The 21,145-nt window shown below is 31.7% G+C and overlaps 2 protein-coding genes and 1 long non-coding RNA gene across 3 annotated transcripts; 1 reads left to right on the top strand and 2 right to left on the bottom strand.

Moving 5' to 3' along the window:
- Nucleotides 1–6,842: 6,842 nt before the first annotated feature.
- Nucleotides 6,843–11,329, bottom strand: LOC105973629 (mitochondrial inner membrane protein OXA1). The gene is made up of 10 exons (XM_012998663.2): nucleotides 11,173–11,329; nucleotides 10,536–11,034; nucleotides 10,099–10,189; nucleotides 9,957–10,004; nucleotides 9,771–9,829; nucleotides 9,413–9,488; nucleotides 9,192–9,323; nucleotides 8,090–8,197; nucleotides 7,669–7,723; nucleotides 6,843–7,542 (listed from the first exon to the last, which is right to left on the bottom strand). The coding sequence occupies exons 2-10, from the start codon at nucleotides 11,021–11,023 to the stop codon at nucleotides 7,262–7,264; spliced, it is 1,338 nt and encodes a 445-aa protein (XP_012854117.2). The 5' UTR covers nucleotides 11,024–11,034; nucleotides 11,173–11,329; the 3' UTR covers nucleotides 6,843–7,261.
- Nucleotides 11,330–13,786: 2,457 nt separating this feature from the next.
- Nucleotides 13,787–16,594, top strand: LOC148772600 (uncharacterized). The gene is made up of 7 exons (XM_088817400.1): nucleotides 13,787–13,833; nucleotides 14,011–14,086; nucleotides 14,916–14,961; nucleotides 15,058–15,225; nucleotides 15,370–15,768; nucleotides 15,968–16,204; nucleotides 16,298–16,594. Exons 3-7 carry the CDS (start codon nucleotides 14,956–14,958, stop codon nucleotides 16,313–16,315), a joined length of 828 nt encoding a protein of 275 aa, XP_088673526.1. The 5' UTR covers nucleotides 13,787–13,833; nucleotides 14,011–14,086; nucleotides 14,916–14,955; the 3' UTR covers nucleotides 16,316–16,594.
- Nucleotides 16,595–17,314: 720 nt separating this feature from the next.
- On the bottom strand, nucleotides 17,315–18,924 carry LOC148772599 (uncharacterized). Its single transcript, XR_016030978.1, has 4 exons — nucleotides 18,217–18,924; nucleotides 17,960–18,110; nucleotides 17,731–17,875; nucleotides 17,315–17,642 (listed from the first exon to the last, which is right to left on the bottom strand). It is a non-coding gene; the product is annotated as an uncharacterized LOC148772599 (long non-coding RNA).
- Between the last annotated feature and the right edge of the window lie 2,221 nt (nucleotides 18,925–21,145).

Below are 21,145 nucleotides of genomic sequence, written 5' to 3'. Positions count from 1 at the left end.
TAATTAGATTTAATAACTTAGTTAACATAATCAAAACTAAACTATCGACAACATAAATTGCCATCTATACATCTTGCATCGGAACTAAGCCCTTCTCCACTGCCTCATTTTAAGGCTGTTTTGCCACTGGAATTAACAATTGGAAAATTAAGAAACAAAAATAAATATAAACAATAAATTAAATATCGCATACAAACAATAAGTCTTGAAGGTCGACTTCCAATAGCTTGTGGCTCCGCCCATTTTTGGTTAATTCTCTCAAATCATCCATTTCAATAACATGTCCAATAACATATAAAATGAAATAATTGTTATACATAAAATTTGAAAACTTTGGTATAAATTAATGAAACACATAATTTAACAAAATGAAATTACCTATAAGCCATGTTGGAAAAAGTTGTAAACTAATTGCCACACAGTCAATAGGATGAAGAAGATAAAAAACAAAATCTAAAGTCGGGTTACCAAAAGAAGAAGCCTTAGGTAGGGAAGAAATAAAATTCAAATGTTGCAGACATTCTGTAAAACGATGTCACAAAATTCGGTAGGGATGAAAATCAGATTTATTTACCCTTTTCTGTAAAAATCGAAAATCAGATTATTATAAATAATATCTAGGAGAATTTGATGAAAATCGATAATAATATTTGATGAAAATCAGATTTATTTACCCTTTTCTGTAAAAATTGAAAATCAGATTATTATAAATAATATCTAGGAGAATTTGATGAAAATCGATAATAATATTTAAAATAATATTTAGGAGATAAAAATTTGATAAAAAAATCAAAAAATAATATTTAGGAGATAAAAATCGAAAATAAAATTTAAAATAATAGTTAGAAGATAAAACTTTGATAAAAATCGAAAATAACATTTCAAATAATGTTAATGAGATAAAAGTTGATAAAATATGAAAATAATAATTAGAATAATATTTAGGAGATAAAATATGATTAAAATCAAAATTATTATTTAAAATAATATTTAGGAGATAAAAATTTGATAAAAATCGAAAATAATATTTAGGAGAAAATAATCTGATAAAAACAAAATTAATATTTAGGAGATAAAAAACTAATAAAAACATGGTAAAACTCGAAAAAAATATTTAAAATATTATTTAGGAGATATAACTTTGAAAATTTTTGAAAATAATATTTAGGAGATAAAAATCTGCTAAAAGTTGAAAATTATATTTAAAATTATAGTTAGGAGATATAAAATTGATAAAATTAAAAAAATATTATTTATAATAATATTTAGGAGATAAAAATTTGATAAAAATAAAAAATAATATTTAGGAGACAAAAATCTGATAAAAATAAAAAATAATATTTAAAATAATATTTAGGGGATACAAATATGATAAAATTCGAAAATAATATTAAAAATAATATTAAGGAGATAAAAATTTGATAAAAATTGAAAAAAAAATTACAAATATGTTGAAAATTATATTTAAAATTATAGTTAGGAGATATAAAATTGATAAAATTAAAAAAATATTATTTATAATAATATTTAGGAGATAAAAATTTGATAAAAATAAAAAATAATATTTAGGAGACAAAAATCTGATAAAAATAAAAAATAATATTTAAAATAATATTTAGGGGATACAAATATGATAAAATTCGAAAATAATATTTAAAATAATATTAAGGAGATAAAAATTTGATAAAAATTGAAAAAAAATTACAAATATGACATTAGGGTTTCTTAGGGTTGCCCTAGCGTTTCTTTCTTTTATATATAAGATATTAAAGGGATGGGCTTATTGGTGAAAGAGATATGTCCCCTATACCTAGAATAATAAACATGCTTGGTTGGGGACTTTTGCATAAAAATCCCTATTAAAATTAGTGGGAAGTTAGTTAGTAATATTAGTAGATTAGTGGGTAAATTAATTTAATGAGCCATAAGAATAGGTTTATTAGTTATAGAAGTTGAGTCATGTTATATGCACATTCTTGCACATTTTTAGTAGCTAGTTTAATTGTTACTTGTTAGCATTATAAATAGATTAAGATGGTGTTTGCAAACGCTTTTTGAAAGTGATTATGAATAAAATCTGTTTTCAGGTGTTTGCAAAATTAACTTTTGTTTTTGCTTCTCTTAAAATAATTTACTATTAGTAATTGTACCCGTGCGATGCACGGGACAACAAATTGCATTGTTTTGATGTTGTAAGAATATAAACAAACGTTTGATGTATCGTATGATCAAAATTCTATTATACTGGAACATCATTAAGTATATACTACACACTAAAAAAAGGAAATAACTTTACTATTGAATAATTTTCCAAATGAATTGAATCAGCTAATACCAGTAGATTGAAAATTTGAACCAGGAAAAAAAATCATCAACTATGTCTTTCATGTTGAGCTTAAAAGTAATTAGATTTAATAACTTAGTTAACATAATCAAAACTAATTAACTATCGACAACATAAAATGCCATCTATACATCTTGCATTGGAACTAAACCCTTTTCCACTGCCTCATTTTAAGGCTGTTTTGCCACTGGAATTAACAATAGGAAAATTAAGAAACAAAAATAAATATAAACAATAAATTAAATATCGCATACAAACAATAAGTCTTGAAGGTCGACTTCCAATAGCTTGTGGCTCCGCCCATTTTTGGTTAATTCTCTCAAATCATCCATTTCAATAACATGTCCATAATAATATTTAGGAGATAAAAATTTGATAAAAAAATCAAAAAATAATATTTAAAAGATAAAAATCTGATAAAAATCGAAAATAAAATTTAATAATAGTTAGGAGATAAAAATTTGATAAAAATCGAAAATAATATTTCAAATAATGTTAATGAGATAAAAGTTGATAAAATACGAAAATAATAATTAGAATAATATTTAGGAGATAAAATATGATTAAAATCAAAATTATTATTTAAAATAATATTTAGGAGATAAAAATTTGATAAAAATCAAAAATAATATTTAGGAGACAATAATCTGATAAAAAACAAAATTAATATTTAGGAGATAAAAACATGATAAAACTCGAAAAAAATATTTAAAATATTATTTAGGAGATATAACTTTGATAAAATTCGAAAATAATATTTAGGAGATAAAAATCTGCTAAAAGTTGAAAATTATATTTAAAATTATAGTTAGGAGATATAAAATTGATAAAATTAAAAACATATTATTTATAATAATATTTTGGAGATAAAAATTTGATAAAAATAAAAAATAATATTTAGGAGACAAAAATATGAAAAATAAAAAATAATATTTAGGGGATACAAATATGATAAAATTCGAAAATAATATTTAAAATAATATTAAGGAGATAAAAATTTGATAAAAATTGAAAAAAAATTACAAATATGACATTATGGTTTCTTAGGGTTGCCCTAGCGTTTCTTTCTTTTATATATAAGATTATCATATGCTTATACAAAAATTTATTTCATTTTTCTTTTATTATTATTTAATATGAAGCTTATACTACAAATTTGGTATTCATAGGTTGTCTTTCCATGTCTCATGTCTCCCTTTGACTTTATTGATTTGCCTTTTCCTTTTTCCTTTTTTTTTTCTTTTTAATACTTATTTTATTTTTAATGGCCTCCTAATTCTAAATACATATTTAAATATATATTTTCAATTCTACCATTATTAATCCTTCAACATTATCTTTGCATCAATTAGTAACAAGGGTTTTTCAGTCTAATAATATATATTTTCTTAAAATCAAGACACACTTATCAACATTCATAAGATTTATGCAAAAGTGACAACGGCGGTTAATTATAAACGGACGGGCTATCCCTTTACAAGAAAACACATAAACTTATACATATGCGAGTAAATTTCGACTCTCGTGCAATAGTCCATAAATTACAGGAAATAGGCAAATTCCATTTAACAAGCCATACGAATTTGACCTAGAAAATGTTGGCACTTGGCACGCAGTGAAAATCAATCGAACTCGAGTCATTTACAAGTTGCATATTTCTCGCTTCACCAACTATGTCAAGTTGTGAACCTTAGTAGGCATTACATTGTTTTTTTCTTGTTTAAAACTGCATACACCTGGTCTAAATAATAAGAAATGTAGCTTTCAAAGTATATATTTCATATAATATATAAAGATTTAAGTAATTATTTAAGTTATTGGTTTAGGTGGATGGATTAGTACAACCGTACGACTTGTGCTCAATTTCTGGAACCTTCAATAAATTAATATAAGTTCACATCTAGACCCACAATTTTTTTGTCAAACTTAATTTTGTACAATAAGGGGCTTGATTAAAATTCAACCAACAGCTAAGTTATGGGTCACCACTCCACATTTATACATTATATATATATATATATATATATATATATATATATATATATATATATATATATATATATATATATATATATATATATATATATATATATATATATATATATTTATACACCATAGTTATAATGAATGAAGAAGTATGTAATAGTCCAATATGCTTGGGAACATTCGAATTGTCTGAAGATACCATAGTTTTATTATTATTATTATTATTATTTTTTATGTAATATTTATAATCACCCAAAAGTCCTCATAAATTGAAATACACAATAAATTAGTATTATCTTAACACGTTCGTATCTTAAACTGATTAATCTCATCTCGTAATATCCAATCGTACACTTGTATATATTCAATTCATATTTTACAAATATGGATATATTTTTGTGGAGTAAACTGCAAAAAGTACTCATGTGTAATCTCCAAATAGCAAAACCCTCCTGTAATAAATAAACTAGCAAAAACCCCCCCTGTGAAATTTAGTCAAAGGCAAAAACTCCCCGGTTGACTTAAGTGTGGCTCACTCGCGGGTTGCGCGACTGGTAGTAGATTTTTTGACGTGAAATGACGAAATTGTCCCTAAAAATGTATTTATATGTATATATATTATATGTATATATATTTTCCTTTTAATTTGATTGTTTAGAAATTAAAATATTGTTAAAAAATAGTAAATAATTAAATTTAAAAATTATTAAAAATTTGTTAATCAAATTAAGTAAAGATTTTTTTTAAATATATAATAACGGAATTTAAATTTTCTTTTGATGTAGCGATAATTTAAAATATACACAAAAACTATGTGATAATAAAAACAAAAATAAATTAAAGACCCCATTGTACCTTTATAATTAAGATATAACAAAAATAAAATAATTAAAATATTTAAAAAATATAAGAATTTATTAATTGCAAAATCCCGGGGGTATTTGTGTCTTTTTATATGAAGTCAACACTCAAATGATAAATGGGCCGAGTGTGCTATTTAAATAATTTCATAGGGGGGTTTTTGCTAGTTTATTTATCATAGGGGGTTTTCGCTATTTAGAGATTACACAGGGGTACTTTTTGCAGTTTTACTCTATTTTTGTGTGATTGTATATTATTAATGTGATTGTGTATTAATGTTTATTAAATATGTTATTGATGAAGTCTATAATGTGCAAGTTGCAACACACAAAAGTCTCAACTTGAAGTGAAATATATAAACTGGTTTGACCATTTCAATCTTTTCTTGGTTTCAAAATACGACTAAATTTATTTATTTAATTAGAATATTGAGTAAACTTTGGTTGAGGAATGGTAGCGGTCAAGACAAGGTACGAAAGAGTGTCATCAATTCGGGTCGGGTCGGGTCAATTGCTGCCACCGTACGATACCGATTCAACTCCAAATTTGAAAATAGGGGCAAATTTTTAAATATAATTAAATGCTATCCCCATCACATAATAAACGATAATATCTTCAAATATTGTTAGCCAGAAAATTAACAGCTACCCACAATAAATGGTACATATGTTTGGTCAACTTGCCCAAAAATAAATATATATATATATATATATATATATCTATGTATATATTATGTTTGGTCAACTGTATTAAAGGGACTAACACCTAATGTTAGGATTGCCAAATCATGTATACAATAAAATATTGATTATAAAATATTTAAATTTGAGTAAAAGTTGGAATACTTTTTGAAAAGTGAGAAAGTACAATATTTACCAACAAATTAAGAAAAACCCAATTGATATTTCGTCAATCGGGTTTTGTAGATGCTACACACAGTGAAATACACCGGATCATATTAAACCGGATCTACACATAATAGCACACACACCAATGTGGTTGTGTGTTATTTATATAGATCGACTGTACAAAACCACTCAGTGTGTTATACCATGTGTAGCATCTCATAGACGATTCATCAATCGTTGTCAAAATAAAAAAAGGGTAAATTACACCCACACCCCTAAGGTATGTTTAAATAACTTTAAGGTCTCTGTGGTATCAATAATTACACTCACCCCCTGAAACGTAGTTAGATACTCTAACGGAACAATGCATTGGATACATTATTCCGATAGGGTTCTAATGGACTATTACTTTTAGCTAGTGGTGGAGATAACATAGAGTTATGTAGAGTTATGGGGTGACATGGTTCCCCCAATATTTCTTAAATCACCCATAACTATTTATTGTCTCCACTACTTCCTGAAACCAATAGTCTGTTAGAACTCTATCGTAATAACGTATCCAATGCATTCTCCCATTAGAGTTTATAATTATGTTTCAAGGGGGTGAGTGTAATTATAGATACCAAAGGGACCTTAAAGTTATTTAAGCATACCTCAGGGGTGTGGGTGTAACTTACGCTAAAAAAAAATAGTAATTAGTACTATTGCTCCTACTTATAGGCTTATAGCAAGAATTAACATAGAGAACAACATTATCGAACACATTTCCAATTAATAATCGACAGAAAAAACCACTTCAAATCTTCCCAGAAAGCGTTTTATTATTAATCAAAAACTTGATCGAATAATACAGATAAATAGAGTCCGATAATCCCAATTCTCATCTGTCAAGTTGGCAAATAAACAGAGGCACCGTAACAAGATACAACTAAGAGCTATTGCCTACGCTCGCTCACAACTGCTTGTGACTCGAATTATTTAGTCTCCTATGCTCAAAATTCCTGCTAAAACCATCTCCGAAAAATCTGTTTAATACAACAACCACCCCCCCCCCCCCCCCTCTCCCACCAACCCCCAAGTATTCCAAAAGTGATGACCTTCTATAGTGATAAATGTGTAATCATCGAGAATAAAAAGTTTATCATATCGGGTTCGCAAGACCAATAGAAAACGTTCTATTTAATGACCTACATATATATATATATATATATATTTATATATATCACCTTTTCTTGCCTTTATTCTTCCTTCGTTTGACTTCTTTCTCTAAGGTCTTAATCCTCCGATGAAGAGTTGACTCAGTGGCTGTTGTTTGAATTATGGGTTTCGATAATACTTCAGCGGGTGGTGGTGGTAATAGATTTTGCTTTTTCATGGCGGCTGCATATTTATCTATCGCTGCGAAAAACGAGAATCCAGGCTTTGGATTATCTGAAGCGGGCGTTGGTGCCACGGTTATAATTGGTATGCCCAAGAGATTTTTAACCTTGTGATTCTTCACAACTGAAAAAACACACACAAACATCAGAAAATTAGTAAATGGAAATTATTTTTCGGAAGAAAAAAATAAAAAAATTGACACGTTCACAAAAGTCGTAATGCGTGGCTGGGAAAATTAACGGGACTCACTTAATCCGTATGTGAGTGAAAACAGGTTCGAGGTGATCCAATAGCAGAATACAGCCTGTAGATATACACGGACAATGTAATTTATGGATTTAGCTGATAAATTGAATTAATATAAATATATTCGTGAATTTAACATTACTAACAAAGGGATGATTAAACAGTATGAAAATCGAAGCATAAATTAATCGGTAAATGGGGAAAAACTTGGTCGCTTCTGTAAATCCGTTTCTTGCACTTACGAAATAACTATCGGTTTTTCAGTTCCAAAGCACCTTCTCGAGATGTGCTCTACCGTATATCTCATGATAATGTTGAATAAAAAATCAAGTACTTTCATCGACAAATGGCTCTCTCAGTCTAGCACTTAATATTTAAATAATATTAGGCGAAACTTTGTGCTAGTAAACTATGCACCACGTACCTGGGGGAAACTTGCGGTAAAAGGGACAGTCAACGCTGCAAAGACCCGAGAGACGATTTTTATGGTACCAGCAGTCGGATTGCCTTCCAAACCTTCTTGCGCATTGCACTGAAAACGAAAAAATGATTAAATATTTCAAGTGGATTAAAAAACTAAACATAACAGATCCGAGCAATGTGCATAAAGATCGGACGAGAGAAAAAAAAAACCAATCGAAACATTGAGGAACAAATTAGAAATTAGAAAACCATGTCCTGTAGTATAGTCAATGAAGCTTTAAATCATAATTGCTTATCCTTTCGATTGCCGAATTATCGAGGTGTTTGAAATAGTGATTCCGAATTTTACATTAGCGATCCTGCAAATACTTTAATCAAATTTATCCGTCTTATGGTAAACAATCAGTTAGTCGTGAATACATGTATTATAGGTTAAAAGTTTAACTTGTGGCAAGCTAGGAGTGGAAATTGGAACAGAATTTCTGAATTCCACAATTTCGATCCGAATATTTCCAATTTTGGAACAATATTTTTTCACTCTGAATTTCGAAAGTTCTGATTTCAATTTTTTTTTTGGAATTGGAACACATGTTAGATTCTGGATTCCGATCCGCATTTTGTTTTCCGAAAATATTTTTGAAAATTCTAGTTCTGTTCCGAAAATTACACTTTGCATATCAATATTATTATGCATTTTATATCACAGGTGACTAAAAAACTGCAAATTCTGAATTCTGCCGCGCTGAGTCCGACCCGAAAATTTCCGATTTTGGGACAATTTTTTTTTTCATCAAAATTTCAGAAATTCCAATTTCCGATTTCTTTCAAACTTTTTCCGGGAACGAAATTGGAAATAGTTTTTCACTTGTGAAAAAAATGGATTTTTTTCAAAAGTGCTAATTTTTATCTGATCTTTCCGATTTCCACCCCTACCCAAGCCTCATGTGTAGAACCTATTTTCCATTTTCTTTCTATTCTCTCTTTTTTCTTTTTTTCTTTTCATGGAAGAAACTGAACTCAATAAATATCCGAAACAACAATATAGAAAAGTTCATTGTATCTTAAGACAGTAAACAGAATAATCGAGAAGGTAGCTAACTAACCTCCACAGTAATCCAAAAAGTCAACGCAGTCAAAACTGGAAATATATACATAGTATCGGGAGCTGTCAAATCCATAAACCAGAATGCTCCTCCATCTTTAAAAGACGGAACTTTTTCCGCCATGTTTCTAATCTGTACACAAATTGATGAGATCAAATGTCAAATATGAGAGACGAGTCAAATAATACGGTCCACGTAAAGTGCGGAGAATGTAATCTTACGGCAAAGAAGAAACTGCAAAATATGGGAGCCGTAATTAGAATTCCTTTCAAAGGGGTGAATGGAGTTACGCCATGTCTGCAAAATCCAAAGCACAATTATATTTGTCAAAATGCTCGTACCGAACCAACTCAAACTCGACTGCATTAGTTAATAACTTAACGATGATAAAATGTGTAAACAAACGAAGCTCGAATTATGTTGTAGACAATGTAAGCTCGTTCAAGCTCGACTAATCCAATAACAAAAAGAAGCCCGCAAACAAATTCAAGATCCATAAGACATTCGATTAACTATTACGATGGGGTTTTCCCCCTTGGCGATTCTCTCGATTATTAAGAATGAGAAAAAGATACGTACTCTTTGAATAATTTTTTCATTCTCGCCTGGCCGTCAGCAACAGTAGAGGGACTCATATCCTGTAAAAACAGTTATTGAGCACGACGATCAATAGTCAAAAGCAACACAATCAAGAATTTTTAACCGGAATTTCAGTGGAGGCAAACAACTTGACAGAATAGAAAAACGAGAGTTCGGGGGGCATACCCCGTTGTTCATTTCTTCTTTAATTGCCTCCAGCTTTGGTCTTAGAAGCTGCACAAGACCACATAAACGCGTTCGCCTCAGGTGCACAAAAAAAACGATATGGTAAACCAAAGCTGTGTTTAGATCAGGTATTAATTCTTACAGTAAATTTTGAAGTGGCTTTCAGCTGATGTAGGATAAGTGGAAGCTGTAGGGTACGAATCAAAAGAGTTGTCACGACTATCGATGCCCACCTAAGAAAAAAAATCCAAAATTTACTAGAAAATTCGATAATTAGGCTATTACTTGCTTCAAAACCAAAGCATGTGTGAACGAACAAAACAAATCATCAAACAAACAATCGTATATGTAAAAGTAGCTTAAGGCTCTGTTTGGTTCGTGGATTTTAAAATCAGGAAAATAAAAATGCAATAGCAAATGAAAACAAAGAATTTGAAAATCATTTTTCCTTGATCCAAACAGAGCCTAAAACTCTCGATTTCGCTACACATGAATGAATAATCAAACATATCAACCAAAACCTAATATCAAAATCGAACCATAAACACCCCAACACTAATCAGAGATGTTAAATCTCACCAATGAAACCCCGTTGAAATGTGAATGTATTCAATCAAGTACTGAAGCGCGGCCACCGGATAAAACGAATCCGCGGCCGCAATCGCCACCTCATTCACCGCAGGCGCCACCTCAGCAGCCTTCTCGACAAAGATACCCGCCATGTCATTTAAAAACTCGATATTATCAGCCGCCCCTCCTCCAATACCCGCACTAGAAAAATCCCTAACGAAAACGGACCCACCGAAACCCGCCGGAGCAGCAAATCTCCTATCTCGAAACACATTTCTCGACCCATTGAAACTGCTCGAATTATTTATTCCGCCGCCGAAGAAACGGTTCTGGATATAATTGCGGGTTTCGCGATTCGCTGGAAATGGAAATGGATTGGAGCGCGATTCTTCACGATCGGCGTCGTCGCGGTGAATATTTGAGAGCGGGGGAGCAATTATTTGTTGCTGCTGATAAAATTGCTTCGCTCTGGAAGTGATGCTCCGCCTGTAAGCCATTAATTTAGCTCCTAAAAAAGAAAAAAAATAGGGTTTTTTTAGAAATTGAATTGTATCTACAAACATTTACTGAAAATGGATTTCGGATCTCTAACAATAGATGAAACTCTTTTCGCCCAAATTATGAATCTTGAGACGGAAAATCTGACCTGCTTCGAGAAATACAGGGAGAGTGGGAATCAGGGTTTTGAGGGTTTATGAGTTCGGTGAGAAATCAAGAACATTTGTGTGTAATTGTGTAATAGATCGTTAGATTCTTCTGTCTTTTGCTTTGGCTGCATCAACTTTAGGTCGTCGATTTAGAACATTTTCAATTTTCTGGTTTTTTTTTTATAAGCTATACGACGTCGTTTTTCTGCTATCTGAGAAATACTCAGAATTTGGTTTAGAGAAAAATCAGAAGGCCCAGACTAAAATGAATAAAGCCCATGGGCTTTCTCTCGCTAATTATTTTTGGATTGTATACTGAATTAAATATTAGATTTATCAAAGTAATATTGCCTCGGTGTTGAAGAAAATTTTAATTTTGGAGACGAAAAAAACTGAATCGAAGGGTGATATAAAATCGGTCGATTTCCGGCATCATACTCATAGTTAGCGCGTTTATTATAATCAGTAGTTTCAGCTTCGTAGCAACGTCACGCTCGATATCGTCACTATCATCAATACGAAGACATTTAGGCTTGTTATCAAAAAACTTGTTCAGAAATATCGTAATAAAAACAACATAGGAGTTTGTCACTAGGTATTTGACCAAATAGGATCGTCCGATTCCTATGTAATGAATAGGTGAGCAAGTACAAATATTAGTAGCATAACAAAAACGTCTGCCTCGTCATGAATATGTTTGCTCGCAGCAATTGTGATGCACTAATTGCATTTTTTTTCTTTTTAATTATGTTATTTATCATTCTTAATAAATTCGTTGAGAGATAATTGATAAAGTACTAATTTTTATCACGGTGTAAGGTTTTTTTTAGGAAATTATAGTTTTCACCCCTCAAGTTTACACCGGTTTCACATTTGATCCCTCGTGTTCTCAAAAAAACATATTTGGTCCCTCATATTCCAATAATTTAACACTTTTGTTCCTTTCCGTATATTTACCGTTAGTCCGTTAGTTAAGACAGTGATGGACACACGCTTGATTCTGTTAGTTTTAACGGGAAATTGATGGAAATAACTTAAAGCGTTGAATTTTTGAAACATAAGGGACCAAATGTATTTTTGTGAAGAAATCGGTACAAACTTGAGGAACAAAAACTATACTTTCCCACATCGACTAATCCATCCTTGGCATTAATGGCTGCATCAAAATTAATTTTGACGACACCCGTACAAGGTGGCAACCATCGACTATCGGACGTTACTCTCGGAGCATTATTACAGTCTCCGCTTTTATTTTCCGCTTGAAGAAAATATTATTTTTTCTACCTAAACTTAGTACATTGTCGTCAAATACGTCAGGGATTGGCTACCTAGAAGCAAAACAAATGTATGAAATTCTTGTGAACTCAACCCCGGACAGCCGTAATCTTTTTGGCCGGCTTTCAGGTGCTGCTGTAAGATATCCAGAAGAAACAATCTGTTTGAACTCTGCATGATTCTCTCTCTCTCTCTCTCCGGATATTACGAATAAGTAGAATGCAAGTAAGATTTACTCTTACATTCACTACTAGAAAATTGAGTTTTTGTGACACTCTATTGTGACGGTATTTTAAAGCCGTAGTTATAGGATATCTATTAAGACGGCTAATAGATAGGCGCCTGAGTAAATATATTTTTTTATTTTATTTTGCGTTATTTAATTTTCAAGAGCCCTATATTATGACGCTTTTGAGTTAGTCGCCTCGATATATACAGATATGATGAGACGATTTCATATACCGTCATAACATACAGGAATAATCGCGTCATTATAATTGGAGGAAAAAATACCGCGAAAATTTCTATTTTTTTCCCTAAAAAAATTGAAATTGCTGCTAAATTAATGCCCATTCCACTTACAAAGGAAAAAAAAAGATATCTGCAAAGCCCTAACTCTTTCATATCCCGTTTTCTTCTCGCTTTTCACCAAATCCCTAACCCTTTCATTCCCTTCTTCCTTTTTGTTCAATCGGCGGTGCACTCCAGCCCGGTTTCTTCTTCCTTTCGTGCAAACGGCGGTACAGGTACCTGTGAATTTAATTTAGTTTGAGAATTTCTCCGTCATCTGCTTCGATTTTTAACAATAAAAAATATGTGATGATTTCTCGACAGGTATACTAAAATTACTGAAGAACTCTGGCAGGTAATACAAGTCTCTGTTTCATGACCTGAATATTTTGTTTCAAAATTATTTAATATTTTTTTTTCTCGAACAAAATTGTATGATCTTTCGTCTAATTCATGAATTTGGTGCACCTTAAACGAAATTAGGGTGAGATTTGGTTCAACGTGGGATTGGGTGAGATTTAGTATGGTGATGTAAAAAAAATCTGATTACAGTGGATAATTATGTGGAAATTAAAAGTTTGGAATAAATTCATAAAGTAATAGAGTATGAATTCACATGTTAATGCTGGTTAAGATATTTCTTTATATACTTTTTTTTATTTTTTGAATTTCTTGGAAAAATTCATTCATTTATTGTTTCAATTTTTTTATGTTGTCTGATGAAGATTTGGGATTATCATACTGTGATTTTTGAAATTTATTGTTTGAATATTAACTCCATAAATTAAATATTGTGTTTGGAATTCTCATACAAGCTAATTTTTGAATTCCCTATCTTGAAGCTATTTTACTCAAAGACAGAAGGTGTTATACAGGTTTGAATAAAAAATACTAGCAAAATTCTATTCCATATATATATATATATATATATATATATATATATATATATATATATATATATATATATATATATATATATATATATATATATATATATTTTTATTGTCTATTGTAATAGTTGCCTTTCCAGTCGAAACTATTAGCATGGATAGAAAATGGATGGATTCCCCAAGGTCAAGCACAGAGTATCAAACAAGATTGCATAGTTTTCTTAACTTTGCCTTCTCAAATTCAAACGATGGGCTAATCTTGTGCCCCTGTAAGAAATGTAGAAACGGTATTTGCAAAACACGGAAAGTAGTAGTAGAACATCTTCTTTGGCATGGTTTTTTAAGTGGGTACACAAAATGGATTCTTCATGGAGAGTTGTTTACTGATGAAGAAGAACTTGTATTGCAAGATGATGATGTGACAGTTAATGATTATAATGTTCAAGGAATGTTACGTGATAGATTTGGAATGCAAGATGAATTTGAAACAACGCCGCCAATAGAAGAGATGGAGAGACCGTGCAAAGAAGCTGAGAAATTTTATAAACTTATGGCAGATGCAGAAAAAGAGCTTTATCCTGGATGTCAAAGGTTTTCTAGACTTTCTTTCATTATTCGATTACTCCAAATTAAATGTCTTGGAAATTGGACCGATAATTCTTTTACTTTGATACTTAATTTGTTGAGAGAATCATTTCCAGAAGGTGTCCAATTACCCAAAAATTACTACGAGACCAAAAAAATACTAAAGGATTTGGGTTTGAATTATACTAAGATTGATGCATGTAGAAATGATTGGAGCAAAACATGCGCAAACGTCCTGATGCTGATGATGAAAGAGTCTTCCCTGATCAATGGAAAGACTTGGTGCTTTATTGGAGCTCTGATGCAGCAAAAGTAAGTTAACGTTATTATATTTTGTATGAACGGTATATTAATACTTATTATTGCTATAAATGAATAAATATAGATTATATATTAATGTTAACTGAAGTGCATTTTTTTTATATATTTAGAAGATAAGTGACAAAAATAAAGCTAATCGAAAAAAAAAAGACTATTGATCACATTACTGGAAAGAGAAGTTTTGCTCAAGTGAGAGAGAATATGAAGGTTAGTATGATTGTAAAATATGTTAATGTTATAACATATTAATTAAGTGTACTTGTTGAGTAATGTATTTACGCAAGTGAGTGTTCTATTTTGCAGAAAGAGTTATTGACCTCGCAAGAAGTAGAGTATGATGATGAAAGAACTGACGATGAAAGAGATGTTGATGAACTTAGGAATGATAACGAACCAACAAGAATGGATCTTTTTGCCAAGTGTTATACCAAAAACGGGGAGACGTCTAATCCCGACATAGCAGATTATTTGGTATATATGATTTTTTTTCGTACTTCATGAACTGAATCAACCTTTCTTAACCAAACTTATTTGCACAATTTGTGATTTTAGGAGAACTAACTAGAAATAGTGTTGTATATTTGGTGCTATAACGTGATTTCTTCTTATGTACAGCGAAAGATGAAAGAACTAGTTAGTGGACTTCCTCCTGGTGCTAAAGATACGGGCCCGAATGATATATTTTCTCAAGTTGCTGGGCAAGATAAAGGGGAAAAAGTAAAGATGTACGGAAAAGGTGTCACTGCATCTATTGTATATGGTGATTTGCCTAGGCAAGGTAAATATTCTCACACGTATATGGGAAATAAAAATGAATTTGAAGCAATGAAGCAAAGACTTGATCAGCAAGATAAGCTTATTATGGAGCAGAGTAAACAAATACAAGAGCTGATAAAAATGAACAAACAAAGATTAGCACCAGAAGCCACCAAATCTGTTTCAGTATCTTCATCTCATGATCATTCAATCTCTCGTCGTCCTTCAGTATCATCCTCTAGCATGATGCCTTTACGGGTAACCTGACTACGAATCTCATATATATATATATATATATATATATATATATATATATATATATATATATTTTATTATAATCAGTTTTTATGTTAATACTTTGTTTACGATTAAAAAGTTAATTTTTATTTTGATTGTTTTCTTATAACTTTGTATGTAGTTGAAAAGTCAAGTAAAACTCGATAAATATTAATTGCAGGTCGGAGCAAAAGTATCTATGAGAAGTTTGGTTGAATCATCCAAAACTGTGGCTATTGGTTATATTCGGAGCTTAGATCCATTAAAAGAAGTTGGACAAATGTGTTTAGGACAAAATTGGTGTGAGGTTCACATTAATGTAGGAGTTGAACCAGAAGAGGAGTTGCTTCGCCCTGTTTACCATTTTAAAACTATTGGCGAGGTTTCTGGAATGACGGTTGCTTGGCCACAATATTTGGTAATAATCTCGTTTGTATGATCTTATCAATAATATTATATTTTAAGAGTGTTTTGATTTCACCTTAATTGGTATTTCTGATCATTTTAATAGGTAATTATGGATGCATAAAGAATTTTGAAGACGTCGTATTTTTGGATATTTTTGGAGATTAGATTTTCTTAATTTTTTGTTTGGTGTTGGATTACTTGTTATTCAGACATTACAAAATGAATGATTTTAGATTGTGAAACTTCTCTTTTCTATTATATTGTAGGCTAAGGATTTATTCTGTTTGTTGATGGAGATTGAATATGGTTTTTTGTATTTGAGTTCAAACAAAGTTTCTTATGTATTATGTATATACGGTTTCTTATGTATTATGTATATACATGATTAAATTATATGTAAGTAGGGAACATTAAAAAATGCAATCAGTAAGATATTACAAATACCTATTGAGACAAGTTGAACAGTCACTATAGGGTTATTCATGAGGCACAAAGCGTCATTATAGATATATTCATGAGACACAAAAGCATCCTAGAAAGTCTCTCTCGAGACGAATAAATCGTCACAAAAAAACACTTTATGGGGCACAGAAGTCGTCACACAATCGAATGTATTAAGACAACAAAAAGCGTCACAATATACGTATTTAAAGACGGCCTATAGCGTCAATATTTCTACATTTAGAGACGCTAAAACCATCACGATACCAACATTTAAAGACGCTCTTCGTCGTCATATAAGTAGGTTGTTATGGTAGTTGAGGATTAATAAAGTGACGCATGTAATCGTCACGATACATCCATATTTGTGACGACAAAAGCGTCATACTAACAGTCTTTTCGTGATGCCTTCAATCGCCACAAAAACTTATTACGACGGCCACCTACGTGACGCTTTTAACTATCGTCGCAATAGACTAAGCGTCACGATAGGCGGCTGTAGTGACACATTGAGGCGTCACGATAGGTAGTTTTTCTAGTAGTGATTATTTCAAAGTGTATGTTATATTGACTCTTACACGGAGTAGCAGCTTAGAGTAGGCGAACCACAGAATCGGGTATTGGTTGACCTAAAAGATCGATCGAAAGAGTCGGGTTCAGGGCCATCTAGGGGCTAGGGCAATTGGCTTTTGCAGCAGAAGCATCAAAGATTTGGCAATTTCAGACATGGTGGGCCTGAAGTTTTGATCAGGCTGTGTGATGATGCATTTTCAGACAGTAAAATCTTATGTAATGAAACAATATGGTATTTCTACTTAATGGCTTATTTTTTTTTAGGTTTTTACGTTACCTGTATACACGGAGATATGATGTCAGCGAACCGAGAGGCAGATTTGGAGGAGATTGTTCTTACAATAGCTGGATCAACCACCTGTCCTAATGATGCGCTGTCATGAAGCTTCGATGAAGCCCATCTCGTTAGCGATTGCTCTGCTTTTGGTCTTGAACTACATAAGATAAGTATATTTTCGACTATCCCAAATTTATAAATAAAAAAAAAAAAGGTAAAATCGTAGTAGAACAAGATGCTTATACTTATCTAAAGGCTTCCTTCCTGTCAAAAGCTCCAAAAGCAGCGCTCGAAAGGCATAAACATCAGCCTTTGTGTTGCCACCAAAACCAGGTTGAAAATGTTCTGGTGCAATATATATCCACTATCAGCAATTGCCATTTCAGAGGCCTGTTTATTAATTCATATTCGTCACTCGGTTTATACGGCTACGAGAGACGTACATAAAGAAATAAAAAAATAAAAAACATGTACCTTGAGTTTAACTCTATTGCTTGGAAAAGAGGTTTCAAGATAGACAGGCCACAGTCGCTACGATGAGGGCATAAGCTCTTCATCAAGTAAGATATTTGCAGCCTTCAAGTTGCTATGTGCAGATGGTGGCACACAAAATGAATGCATGTAACTGAGAATATGAGGAAAAAATAAAAAATAAAATAAACAAAAAATCAGAGAATAAGTGATGGTATATTATTTGGAAACTGGAAACACAGATATCACACAATACTTACTCGAACGCTCTTGCTATGCCAAGAGCAATCCTTAGGCGTAGGCCCCACGATGGTGGCTTGTATTCAACCGAATGCAAAGCCTCGTCGAGAAGTGTCACAATATTAGGGTGTCTCAAACGGGATGCATTTCTGATCACATACATCGAAGAATTGTTGTTCTTAAGTGATGGACAGAGGTACTGTTTTTATGTTCTTCACAGCCAAAATCTATCATAAACGAAACGAATATGTCGAAAAAATTCCATAAATTGAGTCAAACATATCGATCTATTTCATATTTCATGATATAAATGTACTATAATACCTTGCCATCTGGAAAATCTGCTCTGTAAACAGAACCAAGGGAACCCTCACCGATGAAGTTCTCTTCACCAAAGCTGTTTGTTGCTATTAGAAGCTCTGTTATTGTGTACAGTTTTGCACCAATTATCATGTGAGCGGTGTTTGTGGACCACTAGTGCAATGGCTGCAAATGCTGATAATTAAAATCGATAAGTGATTGAAGTTGAAGGCTCGATTCTGCTTCATAAGTGGATTCCAGCCATCTTAGAACCGTAGAATTTATTCTTTAAAATCGGCTCGTCCGTCTGAAATTTAAAAAATCGGATGCCAATCACTAGTGGATACGTAGGCATATTTCAATGGAAAATAGGTTGTTATTCAATCTTAATTATCAGGCACCTTAACTGCTGCAGGTACTTAGGATTTGGAATGTAGAAATTGGCATAAAATTAGACACGTAGTAAATTTTCTTTTGTTTATTTTCTTCTCTTTTCATTTCCTTGAAAAAAATATAATATATAAAAAATAAATTGGGTTTATTTATATAGAAGCCAACATAAGTGTCAAACAAGAGATAATATTATTTATTTTATTTTCACGATTAAACAATTATTCTCTGTTATATTATTTATTTTATTTATTCTCCGTATAATACTATACATGTTTATCAACTTTAGGGTAATTTTTATAGTAATTATGTAATAAATAAATAAAAATAGAAATATGAAAAAGTAAACCAGAATACAACTATATTGTTATACTAGCAAATAGTTAAAACGAAACAATTGAGATGATTTTTTTGCAAGTAACATAAAAGATTAAAATGTAGTTCATGAATAAAAAAAAATATAAATAAAAATAAAAACAGGAAAAGAAACCCAAAGATAAATAAACAAAAAAATATATGCAGTAAAATACAAAAGTATTTATTTCATAGCGAAAAGCATAATATATTGACCCACTAAATATATTTATTTATTTATTGTATTTTTGTTACTATTTTAATTTTGCTATTTATTCCCCTAATAGTCTTCTTTAATTTATTGGGATTCATAAAGAGTTAATTCACTTTTCCTCGGCTCGTCCGTCTGAAATTTAAACCCATATATATATATATATATACTAGGGGGTGTGCACCGCGCAACGCGCGGTGCTGATTGCCCATTATTTAGGTTTTTTTTTTTTCTTTTTTTTTTTTTGTTTTATGTTTTTTGAAGAAAAAAAAAATTATATTGAAAATGGTGAAGGTATTAGTTCAAACAAAGAAAATCATGCCCGTTGGGGTGTGTAGAAAATGTGGGCACATAAGCAAATAAATTGGTAAAAAAAGGAGGTGAGTGCTGTCAAGTTTTTGGAGGTGGGGTCCACGGAGAGTGGGGTTAGAGGCAGGAGGCATAATAAAAAAATGAAAGAAAGGGGTGAGAGAAGGAAAGAAATTGGAGAGAGAAGGGACAAGGAAATAAAAGGAAGGCTGCAGACGCAATACTACGTCACGCGCCGACCGTGGGGCCCGGTCTGAGTACCGACCAAGAATAGAACAAAATGGAAAAGGAAAATATCTGCGTTACTTTTGGGATGAAAAATAGCCATACGACGTCGTTTTATTATTATAGTGGCAAAAAAAAAAGAGAAAAGAATAGGGGAAAATCCTAAGTTTTCATAGATTCTTATATAGATTAATATATATATATATATATATATATATATATATATATATATATATATAAAACTGTGCAGAACCCACCTAGACTCTGTTGTAACCGCTCTAGATCATCTCCCAGTCCATCTCTTAAATATTGAGCCCAATAGAAATGATTTGTTTGTGATCTGGGCCAATAACTTAATTAGTTCCCACCCAACTTGTGAAATCGGACCGAATATCACATAAGCCCACTGATCCAGTCAAACTTTGATCTGAACCATTTATTGTGGGGTTTTAATATGAGCCCTCCATTTCCCCATTCTACTTCTCACCTCTCAACCCTAGCAGCGTTCTTTTGCTGCGCCGTTTCTCTCTATTCTCCTTGTCCCCTTCTCTCTCTACAGTATATCGTCACTCATTGTCGTTTTCCGGCGACACCGTCGCAGGTCTAGCCGGACAATGAGTGTCCTCGCCGTTGCAGCACATTTAATGCTGAAGACCGTTGAAATTTCGTGGATAAATACTGTGGTGAGAGAGAGAGACAAGTGTGATTCACCTTTTATTCAAACCTTAACTTTTCTGGCCTTAATCATCTTTTGTGAGGGTTTCGGTACTTTGAGTGCAGAAATCTGGGTTTGTGCTGAGTGGAGAGGGTGAGTTATCTACTGAGTTGACTGTGCATGCGTTGGCGAGTCAACTCAGAGTGAGTTTGGGGGTCAAGTCTAGGGTTTCGATCAGTGGCTGTAGCTTGGTGCTTGTTTTCAGTTGGTGCAACCACCAGATCTTGGATCGACTGTATGAACACTGAAAAAGGGAACTGAGCCATTCTTATTCAATACTGATTTATTTTCATTTCCTTTTTGGTTTCAAACTGTTCTACTGATCTATGGCTGTTTTTCAAAGAACTTGTACCTAACACCATCCCATCTATATAAACACATATTCGCCACACGTTGGAACAAAATTTAACACTTCCACTTCCAAAAACCTGCAATTATGGCGAGG

Source organism: Erythranthe guttata, chromosome 1, assembly GCF_056151865.1.
Source record: "Erythranthe guttata isolate IM_541 chromosome 1, IM_541, whole genome shotgun sequence".
Lineage (NCBI taxonomy): Eukaryota > Viridiplantae > Streptophyta > Magnoliopsida > Lamiales > Phrymaceae > Erythranthe > Erythranthe guttata.
The sequence above is the reverse complement of the archived record's forward strand: the minus strand, read 5'-3'. Positions and strand labels throughout refer to the sequence as shown.